The sequence below is a fragment of the Crocodylus siamensis genome, chromosome 6, assembly GCF_052110815.1.
Source record: "Crocodylus siamensis isolate JL-2025a chromosome 6, ASM5211081v1, whole genome shotgun sequence".
NCBI lineage: Eukaryota > Metazoa > Chordata > Crocodylia > Crocodylidae > Crocodylus > Crocodylus siamensis.
Window position 1 is genome coordinate 14,857,205 of NC_143400.1, and position 18,124 is coordinate 14,875,328.

The 18,124-nt window shown below is 55.6% G+C and overlaps 1 protein-coding gene across 1 annotated transcript; it reads left to right on the plus strand.

Annotated features, from left to right (window-relative positions):
* The first annotated feature begins 4,957 nt into the window (after positions 1–4,957).
* CIART (circadian associated repressor of transcription) lies at positions 4,958–17,807 on the plus strand. The gene is made up of 6 exons (XM_090053543.1): positions 4,958–5,112; positions 6,408–6,932; positions 7,404–7,479; positions 8,779–8,857; positions 9,513–9,636; positions 9,879–17,807. Exons 2-6 carry the CDS (start codon positions 6,420–6,422, stop codon positions 10,458–10,460), a joined length of 1,374 nt encoding a protein of 457 aa, XP_089909669.1. The 5' UTR covers positions 4,958–5,112; positions 6,408–6,419; the 3' UTR covers positions 10,461–17,807.
* The last annotated feature ends 317 nt before the right edge of the window (positions 17,808–18,124 follow it).

Here is an 18,124-nt window from a genome sequence, read left to right on the forward strand (position 1 = left end):
CCCCCTGAGAGCTGGCAGGATGATCAGTGCAATGAGCGGTGCCAGTTCTCACAAGGTCTTGTCCCATCCCAGCCTGCTCCGTGCTTGGGCAGTGTTGGGGTGTGGAGGGGAGGCTTTGCGGCCACCTAGCTCCCCACAGGGCCTTAAGCTTGATGGGGAAACTGGGGCACAGCTAAGTGAGAGGTGGTGGAGAGAGCTGTTCCCTGACTTCCCCCCCCCGCCCTGTTCTCAGCACAGGCTCTGCCCACACCTCCTGCCTGCAATCCTGCAGTTTATGGCCTGTTCTTACATAAAGACTCCTGGTCCCAGGGCTGGGGCGTGAGCCAAGTAACCCTTTCCTGATGCAAAGCCGCACTGTCCTCATTCTTTCATTACCTTGCATTGCAGAGAGGCCCCCGCTGAGCTCCAGCCCCTCATGCAAGGAGCTGCATAATCCCAGTCCCGACACCTGGCAGAGCAAACAGGCCCCTGATCACAAGGCAACGCTGGGAAGACTGTATAGGGTGGCTCAGTGTTGTGTGCCAATAGGCCCCCAAAACCCGGGACTCATGAGCAGCACCGTGCACGCAACCCAGCACCTTCTGTGTGCTCAGATACATGCCAGGAATAGAGATAGGGACAGGAACAAAAGAGCCCCAAAGCCAAAGTCAGGGGTGCGACCTTGGGCTCCTGGCTGCTGAAGTTGGGGTCCAATGGGGACAGATCATGCTTTTGTGGCCTGGTTCTTAGACTCTTCCTCTAAAGCACAGGCTACTCGCTGCTGTCAGATATGGGTTGGCCCATGCCCGTGCTCCCAGCCAGAGTAGCTGTACTCCAAGCAACTAGTCATGCCTTGCAAATTTGCTAATTTTGTGCAAATATCACTTGTCACGTAGAACAGACAGAGAAGGAAGAAGTTGCCCTGCAACACGCACGACAGAGCCCGAGCTTTTTCTAACCAACAGCTGGCATGCTACAAAGAGACCACTCAAATTCACCCACTTCTGGAGTGGAACGGACGTGCTCCTTAAAAGCAGCGCTGCACAGACAGCTCACCCACTGGGGTTTTTTTGTACCCACCTGTAGGGTGGAACAAGACAGACATGCCGCCACCTCTGCAGTGGAAGGAGGCAGCTGATTAACAGAGTTTACAACAGCTTGGGCTGCGCTGGGCTGAGCTGAAAAATCCCGAATCCCGCTGAAACAACCAGAGGTGGGATACAGATAAATCATGGGGAGATTTATCCTGGGATTCCAGGCTAATGCCCTTTAGCTACAAATGATCTTTTAATAACAGGGATACAGACTCCATACACAGTCTCTTCTGAAGACAATTTGCAGGGAGACATCTCATGTCTTGTACTTTAAGGCTATAGGAACAGCCTCGTCTTGGTTGAGACTTTTTAGTGGATTCCCAGAGCCACTGATCTGCCCTGAACTCCCGAAACCTGGTCCTAAGAAAGGACACTGGGTGAGTGTCCTTTAATTAACCCACTGAACCCCCGAAGAGTGCCAGGTAGTAGGGAGGGTTCATCCACTACAGTCCAGCCACGGATGGCGGACCACAGGTGACCGGTTTCCAGCGCAGAAGCTCACCACTGGGCTGCAGGGGAAGGAGCTGGAGGAAGAACCAGGAGCACTCCGGTCTGCACGTGAGCATCCCCCGGGGAACACCGACAAATGCAAAGTGATGCACCTGGGGAGGAATAACCGGCACCATACCTACAGATTGGGGAACTCCCCTCTTGTCAGCACGGAGGTGGAAAGGGATCTGGGGGTCATCATTGACTCCAAGATGAACATGGGCCGGCAGTGTGGGGAGGCAGTCAGGAAGGCCGACTGTACCTTGTCGTGCATCCACAGATGCATCTCGAGCAGGTCCAGGGAGGTGATCCTCCCCCTCTATGCGGCACTGGTCAGGCCGCAGCTGGAGTACTGCGTCCAGTTCTCGGCACTGCACTTCAAGAGGGATGTGGACAACATGGAGAGGGTCCAGAGGAGGCCACTCGCATGATCAGGGGACAGCAGGCCAGGCCCTATGAGGAGAGGCTACAGGACCTGAACCTGTTCAGCCTCCACAAGAGAAGGCTGAGGGGGGATCTAGTGGCCTGTTATAAACTAGTCAGGGGGGATCAGCAGGCATTGGGGGAGTCACTGCTCCCCTGAGCACTGCCAGGAGTAACCAGGAATAACGGTCACTGGCAGAGGGTAGGTTTAGGTTAGACCTCAGGAGGCGCGACTTCACCGTCAGGGCGGCTAGGGTCTGGAACCAGCTTCCAAGAGAAGTGGTGCAGGCTCCTACCCTGGGGGGGTTTAAGTGGAGGTTAGATGAACATCTTACTGGGGTCATTTGACCCCAGTATTCTTTCCTGCCATGGCAGGGGGTCGGACTGGATGGTCTGCTCGGGTCCCTTCCGACCCTAGAAACTATGAGACTATAAAAGTACGATGGAAAAAATATCTACTGAGGCAGAGAGGAGATCAGAGGGAAAAGCTGGTCAGATCTGGGTCCTTCCTTTCTCTGCTGCGGCCTGGGGAGGTAGAGCAAAGGGGGAGGAACGCTGCGTTTTCTCACTCTCCATGATTCCAGCTTGCCTGGGTACTACACGCACGGCTGAGCGCCCCTGGAGTAGACCGGCCCTCCTAAATGGACAGGATCCACCAGCATGCCCTTGCCAAGGTCCCCTGCGTGCTAGTCACAGCTGACTCCTGGCATTGCTACCATACCGGGAACGTAACAAATCCACCTTGTCTTGGGCACAGATCCCATCCCTTCCCTGCTTGCCCTTCCCCCCCGAACAGGGAAACCCCTGCTCAGCAGTGACTCTGCTTCAGTTCCAGGTTTTTCCCTGCTACAGGAGGAGACGTTTCTCTCTGGGGTCACTTTTATCCGCTTTCTCCCTCTTGTTTTTAATCAGTCCATTTCCGTGAGGACCGTAATCTAGGCGGATGCTGTCCCCTTCATTTTGGAAGCATTCGGTTATACAGTGTGGACCACTGGAGTCAGTTCCAAGCGGAAGCATTGGCAGATGCATCCTCTTCTAAGGAGGCTGGACAGGGACAGGCGGCACTCTGTAGCGTGGATCTAACCCGTCACTGCATCGACTTATGCCCAGAAGATTCAGACTTCCGAGCACTGCATTTAGGCCCATGTTTCTGTTCCGGATCTGGCACAAAGGCTCCCCACCAGCCTGCAGGGAAGAGAGCACAGCCACAGCCTGGCTGCAATTGTTCTTTAATTGAGGGCATTTACAGAGCACAATGGAGTCCTTCCCGCTGACTGCACCCTGCTTTCCGTTTCCAATGGGCTGCCAGAGAGCACCTGAATGAATCATGCCAGGGTGGCAGGACTCCTGGGCTCTGCTGATTCATTTCTTTTGCAACAGCAGCGTCCAAAGGTTTCCATGCAGGATCACAGCCTCGCTGTGACACATTTGCTGCTCCCAGCCCCAGAAGGGAGTGGTTGCTACTGGGTCAGATTTTAGAGTTGTTTCTTGAGCTTCGGGGCTCCAGTCCTGTCCCCTGCAAGGGTTAGCGAGCAATTTCCACGCCCCCCACCCCCCCCCATGCCCAAATGTATTCCAGGCCTCTTTTTTCCACCGTTCTCTGAAGCATTGGAAATGGGAGCCAGCTGAGGATAGGGCACTGTGCAAGGCAAACCAGTGCATCGCTGGGACAGGATAAGAAAATTGTGTGCCTCAGTTTCCTCCACTCTGCAAAGCAAGGATGGAGGAACCGATTGTGCCTGCTTGCATGGGAACAGCTACCGAGACCTGTGGATGCCGGAGAAGGAAGCCAAGCAGGAAGCCCATCCCCTTCCAGGGCAGGATTATTCTCTCCACCCTGGCACCCCCAAAGGCCAGCTCTAACCAGGGCTGACAGAAAACCAGCTGAGCATCAGCATCAAAGCCAGCAGAATAAGAGCCCTGCCCAGCACTTGGGAGCCAAAGGCCACATCCCCTTGCCACAGACAGGCCGGCTCCACAGCCCCAGCTGTGCCCAGCCCGGGTGCCAGCTGGCACAACGGGGCCCAGCCCTGAGGGCCTCGCACAGCCTGTGCCCGACTGTAGCTCCCCTGTGGAAGCACAGGACAAATGCACCTGCGCCAGAGCTCAGGAACTGCCTGGGCCCATGCTGCCTGGGCGCTTCGACTCCCCAGGAAACCGTCTGAGCAGCTCCCGGCCCCTGGGAGGTGGACAAGGGGCTTGAGGCAGCCCCGGGGCTGCTGGCTGGGACCCCAGCAGGGTGCACAGAGAGGGCTTTGTCAGCTTCCACGAGCCACTGGGCCACAGCGGCTCTGAGGGGAGCCTCCTCCTTGGGGGCCAACGGCTCCCAGTTCTGCCTGGCTCTGGCCAGCTGTCTGGGACCCCCCGACCCCACCACTGTGCTGGGGCAGGGGTGAGACTGAGCACCTGGGAAGCTGCCTGGTCCCTGCCAGCTTCACCCCTGCCTCTGCCCTCTCCCTGCACCCCCCAATCCCCGGCCTGGTCCCTTCCTTGAGTCCCTTCTCTACCCCCTCTTTCCAGCTGTTCCCCCACGTCCGCCCCCCAGACCCCCCCTTCCCAGACATTCCCTCAGTCCCCCCAGCTTCCGCGACCATCCTTCCCAACCCCTCCAAGCTGTTCCTCCCAATCTCCCCCATCGTCACCCCCAAACCCTTCATCCTCCCCTCAGTCCCCTCTTCCCAGTTGTTCCCTGACTCCCCAGTTTCTCCCACCACCCTCCATCACCCTCCCCTGCCCCCCACCTTCGCCCCCCAGTGTCTCCCACCATCCTCCTCCCCCCAGTCCGCCCGCCCCACCCCCACCTCAATGCGGCAGGCAGAGGGAAGGGGGCGTGGCCCCTCCCCCGTGCGTCCTTCTCTTGCAGCCACATGGAGGGGCGTGGCCCGGCGCCCCACCTCCCCAGCCAATCCGCTCCGCGCTGCGCCGCCATTGGGCGACCGCCGGCCAATGGGGCCGCGGCGGGCGGGGCCTAGCGTTCACGGCCCGGCAGCGGGCAGCCAATGGGGGCGCGGCGGACGGGGCGCGGGGAGCCGCACGTGCCGGCCCGCACGTGTCCGCGTGGAGTCGGCGCGGGGCTGCGGGCGGAGCCGAGCCGAGCCGAGCAGAGTCAGAGCCGCCGCTGGAGCTGGTGAGTGCGGGCACCGGGCTCCGGGTCCCGGGGGGGTGCAGGGCTCCGCTGCTCCGAGCCAGGCCGAGCGGGCGGGGTCGGTCTCTGCCGGCTGCCGGTTGCAGCCGCCTCCGGGCGGGGGTTGCGCCGCGCCGGGTCCCCCCCGCCATCCCCATCTCCTCCCCCGGGCCGAGCGGGGCCCTCGCGGCCTGACCGCCCAGCCTCCCCCGGGGCCCCGCCCGGCTTTGTGCTGGCTGCAGGGGCGGACCGGACCGCAGCCCCGCCGCAGGGACCCCGTGTCGCCAGCCGGGGGGGAGGGGGGGTCCTTCTTTTACACTTGAGTTCTGCTTTTATGGATCCCAGTCGCACCTCCCCGGTGTGGCGCGCGCTGGGTCCCGGCTCCCCCCTTTCATCGCGCGCCCGGTCCCCTGCAGCGCTGCCACAGTGGCCCCTGGCCACGGCTCGGGCCCCTCCAGAGAGACACCGGGTCTCTTCTCTGTACCGGCCTCCCATTCCTTCGCTTGGTTTGGGCAGCCCCCGCAGCCAGGAAGGAGAAGTCGATCGCTGACGTGATCTGGCCCCTGTGGCCGGGGCGGGGGCGGGCTTGAGCTCCAGCTCGCTTTGTGGCGCCACAGTCCGGGAATGAGTCGGCTGCTTTGCCAGAGAGAGGCTGGGGGCGCCTGCCTGAACTATTTACACAGGGGTTTTGCTTCTTGGCTTCCTGGCTTGGGGAGGGACGCCCTTGGGGGATTGCCCCTGACTGGGAGCTGCCCTTGTCTATGCAGCACGGGGCCGGGATGCGCTGCCGTTCCCCCCCCACGCAGAGTGGCACCGCCAGTGACTGCGGGGGCAGGGGCTCTTTGAGACAGTCCCGTGCTCTGTCCCTGTCACTCCTCCTGGCATGCTGGGCTGGGGCATACAGAGCCTTATGCCCCCTGTCCCTCAAGGGCACCCGTTGCCAGTACTTCAGGGCAGACCTGTCCTGGGGGTGGCCCAGTGGCACCCATCTATGATTTCTTGCTGGGGAACCAGCCTTGGAGAGAGGAATAAAATCAGTTCCTTTGTTCCTTAACCCTTTGTATGTCAGTTGTAGCCCCCAGAAAGATGTGGGGACATCTATTTTTAGCTTTGTCAGGGGACATGATTCTATTTTTAGCTTCCCCAAGGGAGACGACTCCACAGCACCGTGTGCCGAGGCTGTGGGGTCTGGGCTTCAGAAGGAGCTGAGTGCCAGGATCCAGCCACTCCCCTGAGGTCATGGTGACTGCAGCCCCTTCGTCTCTCACTGCTCATGCCTCCCCCTTGTCTTCTGGCAGATACCAGTCACAATGGAGTCTTCCTGCAGCATGTCGTCCTGTGAGTCTCTGTACTCAGTGGAGAGCGGCCCTGGCGAGGAGGAGGATGAAGGCTCTGACATGGGTGTCTTCCTGTCTGGCAGCGAGAGTGAGGCAGAGAAGGAGCGGGATGGCTCCCAGAGCCCTAGAGCCACCCCAGATGAGAGGGGCCTGTTCTCACCCAAGGCCCTATGGACTCGTCCCAGCAGGCTGTGCCCGGATCGCCAGCACCGGATGCTGGGCTCTGCCAGGCAGCGTCACTGGTACCCCACTGCCCGTTCATGCCTGGCAGACAGGGTGAATGGCCTCCCTGGCAGGCGTCTAAGCCAGCAGAGGTTGGAGAGTGGCCGCAAGCGCTTGATGCGCTCAGAGGAGCTGAGGGGGAACCCCGAATACACTGCCGCAATGCCAGCTCACGGGATGAAGAGGCAGAGAAGCAGGGAGGTGGAGGCCAGGCAGGTGCCAGGGGCAGCCTGCACTGAAGGGGACCGTCTGTTTGCACAGAAGGTGAGTGCTGTGAGGACAGGCAGGGGCATAGAGCCCCTTTGATTGGCATGCGGAGTCTGATGCTAGCTGGGGTCCTGCCAGGCTGTGTCCCCTCTCCCACCAAATGAAGAGGCTGACCGTGGGGTCATGTGAGCCTGTGATGCCCAGTCTACAGCTTGATTCTGAGCATCATGGTGGTTGTGCCTTAGCTTCCCATGTGCTGTTCAGCCATGGGAGGAAGGGAGAAGCCAGGGAGCATTTGATCCACCCGATGGGATGGGAGGGAATGCCCAGACAGGTTGCAGGGTTGTCAGCCCATGGGTTAAGGGACAAGGCACAGCAAGGGGAGTGGATCTCAGGTGACCTGGGAGAGTGGAAGAATGGGGTTGTTAGAGTTTGTGGGGGGGCTCTGCCACCAGTTTTCTTTCCCCGGGAAGGTCCTGGGGAACCTCTCCAGACAGGCTTTGCTGACTCCCCACTCTGCCCCTGCAGTGCCTGGAGCTCCAGGGCTTCATCCGGCCTCTCATGGAGCTTCTGAATGGGCTGAAGGTGGGCCGCTATGAGAAAGGTGAGTGTGGCTCACACGTGCATTCCCTATTTCCTCTCTCTTTTTTCCTTATGATTTGGTCCTTCCAGGCCCGTGTAGGGACCATGCGAGCAGGCTTAATCCTGCGCTCCCTTCCCTCCCTTGCTGGGCAGTGCCTGCCCCATCAAGGGCAGAATCTTGTCCCTTTCATAGGGCATATCCAGGCCTTTATGCCTGGGGTCAACGGCTGAGCTCAGTTGTGCCCCAGTTAAGACCCCTCGGACTTCAGTACATCAACCCTGGCTTGCAGCAGCATGGGCGACTCCGCTGTCTCTGGTGTCCAAGCTGATCTGCTCTCTCCCAGCACCCCCTCAGCTGGCATTGTGGGGCTGGAATTTCATCATCTCCATGCTGGAGCTCAGCAGAGCGTTGGTGTGAAATATTCATGGGCTCTGGGCGCTGGCGGGGGAGGGCCTGGCCTGCCATGGGTAGATATCTCATGAGCCAGCTGCTCTCTTAACTATAGTCTGGGGCCCTGCTTCTCAGTGCTGAACAGAGCTTTGATCCCAGGGGCTTTGCAACCAAGTCTCCCTTTCCAAGCAGCAGATTTAAAAGCACAGACGTGACTTTTCTCACCCCTTGCCCTAACCTTTGCCCCAGTTCAATGCCCCTGGGGTGCCCTGTGATTCCAGAGCTCCTTGTTCATTGCCTTGATGCAAAGCAGATGGAGTCTGCAGGGAGCTGGCAAGGCCCTGGCATCCTGCCCTGGTAGCACCGGTTGTAACCAGCCTCCATGCCCACATGGACAGCCACCTTTTCCCTTTCTCTCCTGCCATGCCCCAGGCACGTGTCCCTATGTGTGCTTGCACTGGCGCCAGGTACATGTGTGGAGCTGCCTGCTCCTGGCTCTGCCTATGCCCAGGTTCTCCCAGGTGCTTGCAGCTAGCTTGGGGCAGTGCCCACCCACTGGGGTGTTCACAGAGCCCCGGGCACCTGCCTGCTCCATAAGGGGCTGGCTCTGGGCGTGGTAGGGCTGAGTTTGCTCTTGCTGCACCTGCATCACCCAGGGGAGCTGATCCTGCTCTGTGGCTGGAATATCCCCTGCTTCGGAGGCCAAGCTGCTGGATTCCCCACCCCAGCTGCATCTCGGTGCCTTCACAGCCCCCACCTTGTGCTGGCTGCATATAATTGCTGCAATCAGCTCCCCAGGGAAGCCAGAGTCTGAGCAGCCTAGAAGCTGATTCAGCCTCCTGCGTGGGCTTCCAGGCCTGGTTAATTACCCTGTGTCAGCGCAGTCAAAGCCTGCAGCTCACAGCCGGGGCCTCCCTTTGATCTCCCCAGGTTTAAGCAGTTTCCAACAGAGCGTGGCCATGGACAGGATCCAGCGGATCATCGGGGTGCTGCAGAAGCCGGAGATGGGGTGAGTAGGGTCTGAGTTTATAGCTCTTATGAGCTGCAGGGGATCTGTGCAGCCCATTGTGGGAAGGAGGCCTAGCATCAAGCTAAGCCTGGGGAGGTCTCATCCTGGCTTCCAGCCTCCACAGGCTGCCCGGGATGGTGCTGGTGCCCCCCGCACCTTGCTGCTGGACTCATGGGCCCCAGAGGACAGACATGCCAGAATGACAAGCACTTAGCCCCACCACCATCAGCCTGTCCCTTGTCACCATGCCCTGAGAGACTCTATGGTGCAGTTTTGCACTGAGTCCTGCCCTCAGCTGAAACCACAGACACCCTCCTACCATCTCCCCCTGCCTTTTGGTCCCATTGCAGAAGGAGCTTCCCTGGGTCCTGGGATGGAGCAGGCATCTGTTTGCAGAGAGGGACTGTTTCTGGCACTCTGCAAGTGGAGCTTGCACCGTTGCAGCCCTTGGCCCATTTTGGAGGCTTCTCAGCTGCTTCTGGGCCCTTTGCCAAGCTCACTCAGGTCCCCCAACACGAGCATCAGTCTGACTCCCTCCTCATACTAAGGGCATGATGCCCCTGTGATCTACCCACCCAGGCTGTCTCACTGGGGTGGGGGTAAAGCAGACACCTGCTGGCCTCTGAGTCACCAGCGCTCTGCTGTCACTCTGCAGGGAGCGATATCTGGGCACCTTGCTGCAGGTGGAGATGATGCTCAAGGTTTGGTTCCCTCGTGTCGCCTTGAAGACCTCCTGCCCCGAGCATGGCACCCAAGAGGAGACCCGCAAGCCGGCCAAGGTGAGAGCCCACAGCCTTGTCTCTCACTTCAGAGTCCATGTCTGATTGGCAACATCCCTCAGCCTGTGTGGGCTGAGGGGAGTCCAGGGGGGGATGTTGGAGGGCTGGGACAGCATTGAGCTGCTGGGCAAGGGGGGACATCAAGGAAAGAAGGATATGGGAGGGGAGAAGGTCAAGCCAAGGGACCATGGCAGGGAAGGTGCAGCCTCAGCAAGGGGGTAATGTGCCTCTGTCCCCTTCAGCCCCAGTCCAGGCCCCCTGTGGCAGGCAGCTACCCAGACAAGTGGGCAGCTCGCAGCAGCAACCCCGTCCAGAGTCCTGCTGTAGAAACACCCCAGCGACCAGACCCTGCGGCAGCGTGGAGGGAGCAAGCCCGGCTCTTGGCCGACTGGTCTGCCATGAACTTGACATGGATGCACACCTCTCCCATCTGCAACCCACCCCTGGGCCCCTGGAACAGTGCCATGGGGCAGGCCCTGCTCGGCCTCAACGCCAGCACCTACAGTGTCATCCTCTTCCTCCACAACAACCTGCTGGCCCCCAGCTCCCTCCTCCGCTCTGCACCTGCCACCGCAGACAAGACGTCACCGGCCTGCTGCCACCCCAAGCAGCCTCCAGGGACCACGGAGCCCCCACGATGCCAGAGCCTGCCTGGGGCCATGGCAGCCAGAAGCAGCAACCTGCTGGGGCCACGCTCGGGTACCCACTCCAAATCTCTGCCTCACTTGCCCGAGTCCAGTAAGGAGTCCAAGAAAGCAACTGGTTGGACTGGGAGCTCAGATCTGGGACTGTTGGCTGCAGAGATATCGGCGGGCAACTGTTGATGCTCCATTCCATGCAGTTCCCCCGATGTGTGAATTCTTTTTTTTTTTGTAATTATTATTAATATTTCTGGGGGTTTTTTTAAGTGAGACATTTCATGCGTGTGTACCATCCTGAGCAGCTCTTGCAGTCAGGAGGAAGGAGATATAACTGTATTAAACGGCTTCAAGCCACAGCTGTGCCCAGATCAGTGCATGGGGCTGAAATAGTGATAAATACAGGAGTACCGGGACACAGAGACACTGTTTCTCCCCTTCCAGCCACTCCGTGAGTGCCCTTTCCCTTAGTAGCATAGCAGTAACACTATTCCCTGTTCAGAACTAGTTGTAGAGCCTCATAACCAAGGTGGGAAGCATGGCAGGCTACAAACATGTCACATTTGTCCTGGAATTAACTATTCTATTCTAGGGCAAAGTGTAGTTGTTCAGATCATTTCCCATGAACCTTTGGGTTTGTCCTGGGACAGAGTGCTAACAGTTTATCCTGGGACTTCATGAAGTATGTCTGCACAGTTATCCTGGGATTGCATCATTGAATCAATGGCAGGAAAGCAGCAGTGCATTTAGCCTCTCTCAACCCAGATTTAGAAGGGCAGTGGCGTAGACAATCCTGGGATAGTTCTGTTCCAGGACAAATATGGGCACAATTTGTCCAGGACCAAATGCAATGTCTGTTCCTAGCATTTTCCAGCAGGAACAAGACGCAAAACCAGGGTCTCTTGGGGTCTAATTAAAGAACTTGTCCCAAAAGCAAGAGATGTATTCTTATTCCTCACTTTGGCCCTTTGAAAAACACAGCTTGGGTGCCATGCTGTTATGGGAGCTAACGAGTTGCTGCTGGCTCCTAACAATGCTCTGTGAGCTGGGACACATCTCTCCCCTCCGGCTTCCGTAAACTGTTTGCTAACAGTTTATCCTGGGACTTCATGAAGTATGTCTGGACGGTTATCCTGGGATTGCATCAGTGAATCAATGGCAGGAAAGCAGCAGTGCATTTAGCTTCTCTAAACCCTCCATAAGAGAAGGCTGAGGGGGGAATGTAGTGGCCTGTTACAAACTAGTCAGGGGGGACCAGCAGACATTGGGGGAGTCCCTGTTCTCCCGAGCACTGCCAGGAGTGACTAGAAATAATGGTCACAAGCTGACAGAGGGTAAATTCAGATTAGACATCAGGAGGCGCTACTTCATGGTCAGGGTGGCTAGGATCTGGAACCAACTTCCAAGCGAAATGGTGCTGGCTCCTACCCTGGGGGTCTTTAAGACAAGGCTTGACAATTACCTTGTTGGGGTCTTTTGACCCCAGTACTCTTTCCTGCCCTGGCAGGGGGTTGGACTTGATGATCTGCTCAGGTCCCTTCTGCCCCTACTAACTATGAAACTATGCTAGAGATGTTTTGCACTGAACCCCTGGAGAACGCAGTGTTATGTAAGGGAGGCGTAGCTGTGCTTGTCTCCATCGTGTTTCCCTGGCATCACACAACTGCTTTGTGACTGGAGAAGGTGCCCACCCCCTTCATGTGGCTCGGTGATGATCACCCCATAGCTGGCATATGGCTTATTCTGTTCTTGGTTTTGAGTTAGGAGAAGTATTTTTGCTTGTCCTCTTTTGCAAGGCCTCAGTTCCAGGTCTCTTTTATCCCCAGCTTGCACTGGCAGCTCAGAATATCCCCAGATAGTAGATCACTGTCACTGGCCTTTGAGGGGCCTTTCAGCAGCTGGAGTTAGTCTTCCACATCAGGCCAGCCTGGCTCATGCAGCAGGCTGGGGTCACAGCAGTGGGCATGAAGCCCATGGAGGGGTGGGAAAGAAGAACATTTCGCCAAGTTCCTGCTATCAATCATAACCTGGTTCGGACTGAGCTAATTAGTGCTGCTCGGTGCCTTATTAACTGACTGCTTTCTCTTCCAAACAAGCCTCCAGAGAGCTCCCTCGCCCATTAAGGCAAGAAACCTCCCCCAGTTTAGACAGGCAGCTGCTTGCTAAGGTTGGCCTGCCAGAGCCAGCAACAGCTGGGCTGTGCTGCAGGCTGGTCTTCAAGCTGTTTGATTGAAGGAGCAATGGGAAAGCTCTGTTCTTGTTCTGGGGCCAGGAACACGGTGTATTTTATGGATCTCTCAAACTGCAGGGCATGAAATGCCTTGTTCGGGTGTCTTGAAGGGGGAAGCATCCTGTGCTTAGTTTTCATGTGCTAGAACATAGCTTTTTTTGTGAGCAATACTACATGCTGTCAATGACTGGCAGCCTGCTGGAGACGGCTATCAAAAGCTAAACTAGTGGCTCTCAACCTTTTTTTTTAGATGCCAGGCATACCCTTGGAAGATGTCAGTTCTTAGTTTGCACTTGATTTTTGACTGGAGAAAAATACCAGGGCAATTCTGTTGCAAAGAATTCAACAAAGCCACAGCAGGGCAGAAGGGTTTTAACACTACAGATTCCTATTTCAAATCTCTGTGTTTATCTTGTGAATTATGTCTAATAGTGCTAATGCACCCTTGGAGGTATCTCCAGGCACCCTGGTTGAGAGCCACTGAGCTAAACCTTGCCTCATTGTCCCTTTTGGGGAGCTCCTTGATCAAAATCGCTGGTGTGAGGCCAGCCGTCTCACTGAAAAGAAGGCCCTTTTAAAGAGTCCTTGCTCCACAGGTTTTATTTATGTATTTATTTATTTATTTTTGGCTTGGTTTGGCTTCTGAGAATGGCCCCGCTTGAATAGGCTTTCTTTGGAGAAGCCTGTGACCCCCTGTTGCTCTGGCTTTCCTCTGAACCAGCAGCTTTGGCTGTATGAGCTCAGGAGCCCTTAGCATAAAGAAACCACCTTGATTGTAAGCATCGCTTGTTTTGCAATGGTGTCCATGATGCCCTGTTGCCACCCAAGACCCTGGAACATAAGAGGTCAGAGGGTCAGGCCAAAAAGAGCAACTGTGCCCCCAGGGATCTTGGAGTCTGTGTAGGAAAATCAAGGAGGAAAATCAAGGAAGAAGCCAGTTCAAGGGCTCCCAGCCCTCTTTAGGTAGCTGAGGATTGACTCTGTAACTGGGCTGTGGCAGTGGCAAGGCTCTCCCTGGAAGGAGGGGATTAGCCAGGCTGCCTGGGGGTGACTTCATCTCATCCAGCTGGGCCCAAGCCCTTGGAGGCACAAAAAGGTGAAGGCTGTGGGAGTTGCAGTGCAGCCCCATAGTGTCATGTGGTGGGAGCAGAAAGCAGGCAGAAGGCCAAGGCCATCCTGCATCCCCTCTGCTGCTCTTTCTGCTCCCTACCTGCCGATGGCAGCAAAACAACTGGGCCATGCAGTCAGGCTGCTTACACCTGCCCTGGTGCAGGCTCCAACTTGTTGAGCTCTGCACTAGCACCAATCCATACCTCTGCAGCTTCCTGCCATCAAGGGATGGACCAGGGGCACCTCTTCCTCTTGAGGGCAGCAGGCAGGAGAGCCAGGGCACCTGGGCTATGGGGCGCAGATGGGCACGCCAGACCTGCAAGCATCCCAGCCTGGCTCAGCCCGTCTCCAAAGCCCACAAGGCCATCGGACAGCAGCACCCTGCTCTGTGCACAGCGAGGGGGACTGTCCTCATCCCAGCACTTGGCGAGATGGCTGCATTGCAATGGGGCTGCATGTGTTCTTGCAAAAGAAACTTCAGTGAGTGAGATCCTCTCCCCAGCCCCTGGGTGACGGCAGCTGGCAGAGCAGGAGGGTGAGCACGCTGCAGCCAGGCCCTGGGAGGTCTGGATGTCAGGCGCGTGGTTGGGGCAGCCCATATCCCAAACAGCTTCTTCCAGAACTATTGCCCCTGCAGTGGGAGCAGGGAGTGAACAGGATCTCTGATCTAGCTTCTTCAAATAATATTAACCCCTGGAAGCAGGTGATTCCTGCTGGCAGGGTGCTAATGAGGGCCCCTGTTGGCATCTGAGCTCCCTGCTGGCTGGGGACTGGATCCAAGCTCATCTTCTGGTCCCTGGCTGGCTTTGCCCTGGGCCCGTACCATATGCTGGAGGAGGGGCAGCCCTTATGAATCATGGATACTGAATACTTAACAGAGCGAAGGAATAGGCCAGGCGGGAATTAGCCTGGGTGACCGTCTCCATGGTGACCCGGTGGGGGGGAACATGCACCTTCAAGGAATACTGTGCTGGGCTGCTTTTAAGGAATACTACAGCAGCCCCCAGCCAGCAAGGCAGGCCAGGCCAGGCCCGACATGTCAGGGGCCCCATGCAAGGACCATCCTGTGGGGTGAGATGTCTGGTCCCCTTAGCATTAACATACGATCCAGGCTCATGAGAGAGGAAATGTGCATGCGTGCGTGTGTATGTTTGGGGTACTGGGCTTTTTTTTTTTAATTAAAATATATTTGTATATAGAGAGTTGTATATATATATCCTCTCTCACAAGCTTTCCATCACACATCTTAAACATGCATTAAGAAACCCGTACTTTTTACAATAAAAGCACCCAATCCCTTGCGCACCCTCCCTCCACCCTCACCTACCCAAATCGCAGTCCTGCAGTCCAAACCCCGATTTGGGACTTACATTGGATAATGGGCACAAGCCATCAGGTCACTATGACAGCCGGGACTAAGTGGCCCATCCTTTGCAGTCTCCACGGACAATGTGCTACAGACCATATCTCCTAGTTGGAGCTGGCAACATCCCGCATCTGCTCTTCCACCTCTATGGAGTGGATTTGGGGCTCTGTGACTTTACACTCACACAGGTAGAAAACTAGGCCTTTTCTCTCCAAAGCAAAGGCGTTTAATGTCCCCCTTTGTTCTCCCCAACCCTGGTCCCTCCAAGCTCAGCTACTACTTTTACTTCCCCTTGGTCCAGCCCAAGTAGATGGAGTGACTGGAGAGCAAGGGGGAGCCAGCACCCATTCAGCCCAGCCTGTACTCCTCAAATCCTCAGTCTGACCCGGGACTCTCTTGCTCCTGAAGGCAGGAGGAAGTGGGTAGGGAGCAGCCTCAAATGGCAGAAACTGGGTTCCATTGACAGTGTATCTCAAAAACAAAAAATAACCCTCTGCTGACAAGTGACCTGAGCAAGCATGAGATGCAAGGGAGGAATCAATGGGGAGTCCACAGAGGCTGCTTTCCTGGCTGGTGGTTCAAGGTAAGCGGTGTCTGAGGTCCAGTGCTGCCTCTTTAATAGGTGGTTTTTAAGAATCTATTGCCCTATAAAAGTGAAAGCTGATTTTTTTTTCTTTACCCCCTGCTGAATCCACCTGGTCTGCTGGTCAGATCTGTGCTGAGGCACTTTTCAGGTGGATTTTAACCCAGCAGAGTGCAACAGCTCAGCCAGGCCCATTCTCATCAGTGGTGTACAACACCATCTTAGTCCACATACCTTATTTACTCACCTACCACACACCTCCTCTCCCTAAAATTAGCAAGTGAAAACTGGGGTGCTGGCCTTAAAGGAAGAAACGGATTCTGAGCCGTTCGGTTAAAAGGAAAAATCCTTTTTCTTCTTCAATCTGCCTCTGCAAAACAAATTGCAAGTCTTAGCTGGGGGGATGTGTGAATACATACAGTAATGCTGACCAGGTACTAATAATATTTAGGATGTTACTTTCCAAAGCACTTTGCAAACACAAGCCACCTTTCTGCCTGGCTGCAAGACTGGGAAGTGATACCTTCTTTGGTTTTGAGGTGGGGGAAAGATAAGGAGTTTCTCTTCCTTGCAGAGGTGTGTAGACACACATCCAAGCTAGCTTTAAACTAGCCGGCTGAGGTACTAGGAGGGGTTATTTGGAGGTAGGTAGCTGGCACTGAGCTCTGTATCGTCACAAACTGTGAGAAATGCCCATGCTTGCTAGTTTAAAGCTAGGCTGTGGTAGACTCATAGAATAGCCATACCAAGACCCAGAGAAATGCAGCGACTTCTACCCCACCATGCCAAAGTTAGCACTGAGGAATCCTGGCTCTCTGTCCTGTTCTCAGACCTCTCCCCTTTTAAAACACTGCTTTTAAAATAAAGGTACATTCACCCCAGAAGACCTAGTGTGTCGCATTTCAGGCCTTACTGAATTTTTTACAGCCCATTTATAAAAGCCCATAATAACAGGGCCTGTCATTAAAAAGACGCTGGATTATTAACGGGATATTGATCAGATTTGTTTCCCAGCTGCTGGCTCTTGCTGTGTCCCCACCACCTCCTCCTCTCCCTCCCTCCCTCCTTTGCAGCCACAAATGGATGCACATTTTGGGTTCATTTACATTTTAATAGCTAACAGTTCTAGCCCCACAAATGCTGACCCACCTCTGTACTCATGACTCAGAAATTTGATGTGGTAGGGGGTCCCTGAGAATTGTAGAGATCCTGATTTAAACTCTAGTAGAGTCTATGATGATGACTAAAGGCTGACTGGAGATGATTTGAAGGCTCTGATGTTTTTTATCTTTCATTGCTCCAGGGTGGTTCAGGACCCAGAAGCATCAGGATATGGCAGGAGAGGCTGTTTCATGGTATCCCTGCTGAATCTCAGGGCTGAGCCCAGGGTGAGACTTCTAACCTGATTTTTGCTGACAGCTGGGCAACAGGGTATTGAGCTGAACTGAAGCTAAACTAAAATCCCCCAGTGCTTTTAATGAGGTAGGACTGGGGACCACAGACCCAGAGGATTTTAACTGGGCCTCACTTCACTGGCTACCATTTCCCCTGTGCTGTGATAGGTGGTACTGGGACGGGGGACTCCTTGATTTCCACTGTTCTGTGAACGAACAGGGCACTTCACTCCCCAGGCGCCTCCCAGTCCTGAGCCTTGGCCCTTGGGAAGGGCTTTGTGCTACACCAGCGTTCTAGAGGATGATGGCTTTTCCCACTTATTAATGGGATATTGATTGATCTCGGGGAGTATGTCACCAGCATTGGTCTCACGGCATCCTAGTCTTGCTGAAACCTCCCTGACAGGATACATTAAATAATGGCTTGGTAGAGTAGGTCTGATGAACAGGCAGTGGCAGATAATATGACCTCTCCATGCTGCTTAGCAAATGCGTCTCTCATGTGAGATCTCAAAGCACTTTACAGAGGGCAGTGAATGAGGCTTTCCAGCCCCCAGGTAGGGTTAGGGTTATTTGACCTTGTTTTCTTGTGGGGATACAGAGCACCAGGGAGATGACGTGCTTTCAGGGCCAGAGCTGCAAAGAGAACTCAGAAGCCTGAACTGCAAACTGTATCCTCATCACAAACGCTCCTTGACCTGCCTTTTATAATGCATTTACTTGGTGCCTGCTGCCCCATGTCTTCAACAAGCAGAATGCTCTTTGCTCCCCAGCTTGGCAGAGAATCCCGCTGTACCGACGTGACTTTTGTTAGAACCCCCGAGAGGAAATAAATAAACCTCGTCTGGCATCGTGCGTGCGCTTCTCTTTCATTTGCTCAAAGTCAAATCTAATCTGTCCTACCTGGTTGCCCAGTGAACTCACCTTCCTGTCACTTCCTGACTCCCTCTGTTTTCATCTCTGGGGCACCACTGGCTAATTCATGTGTCATGCTGTAACCAGGGCACTGAAATGCAGGCGTCTCCCTGGATTGCTCATCGGGAGAGTTTGATTTAACTGCCCTGCTCCTTGACACACAAAAATGATCCAATGCCAGGACAAACTGGGGCACCCATGCCACCTGCAGGACCTCCTGCACGGAGGTGTAGACTATGCTGAAATATGGGA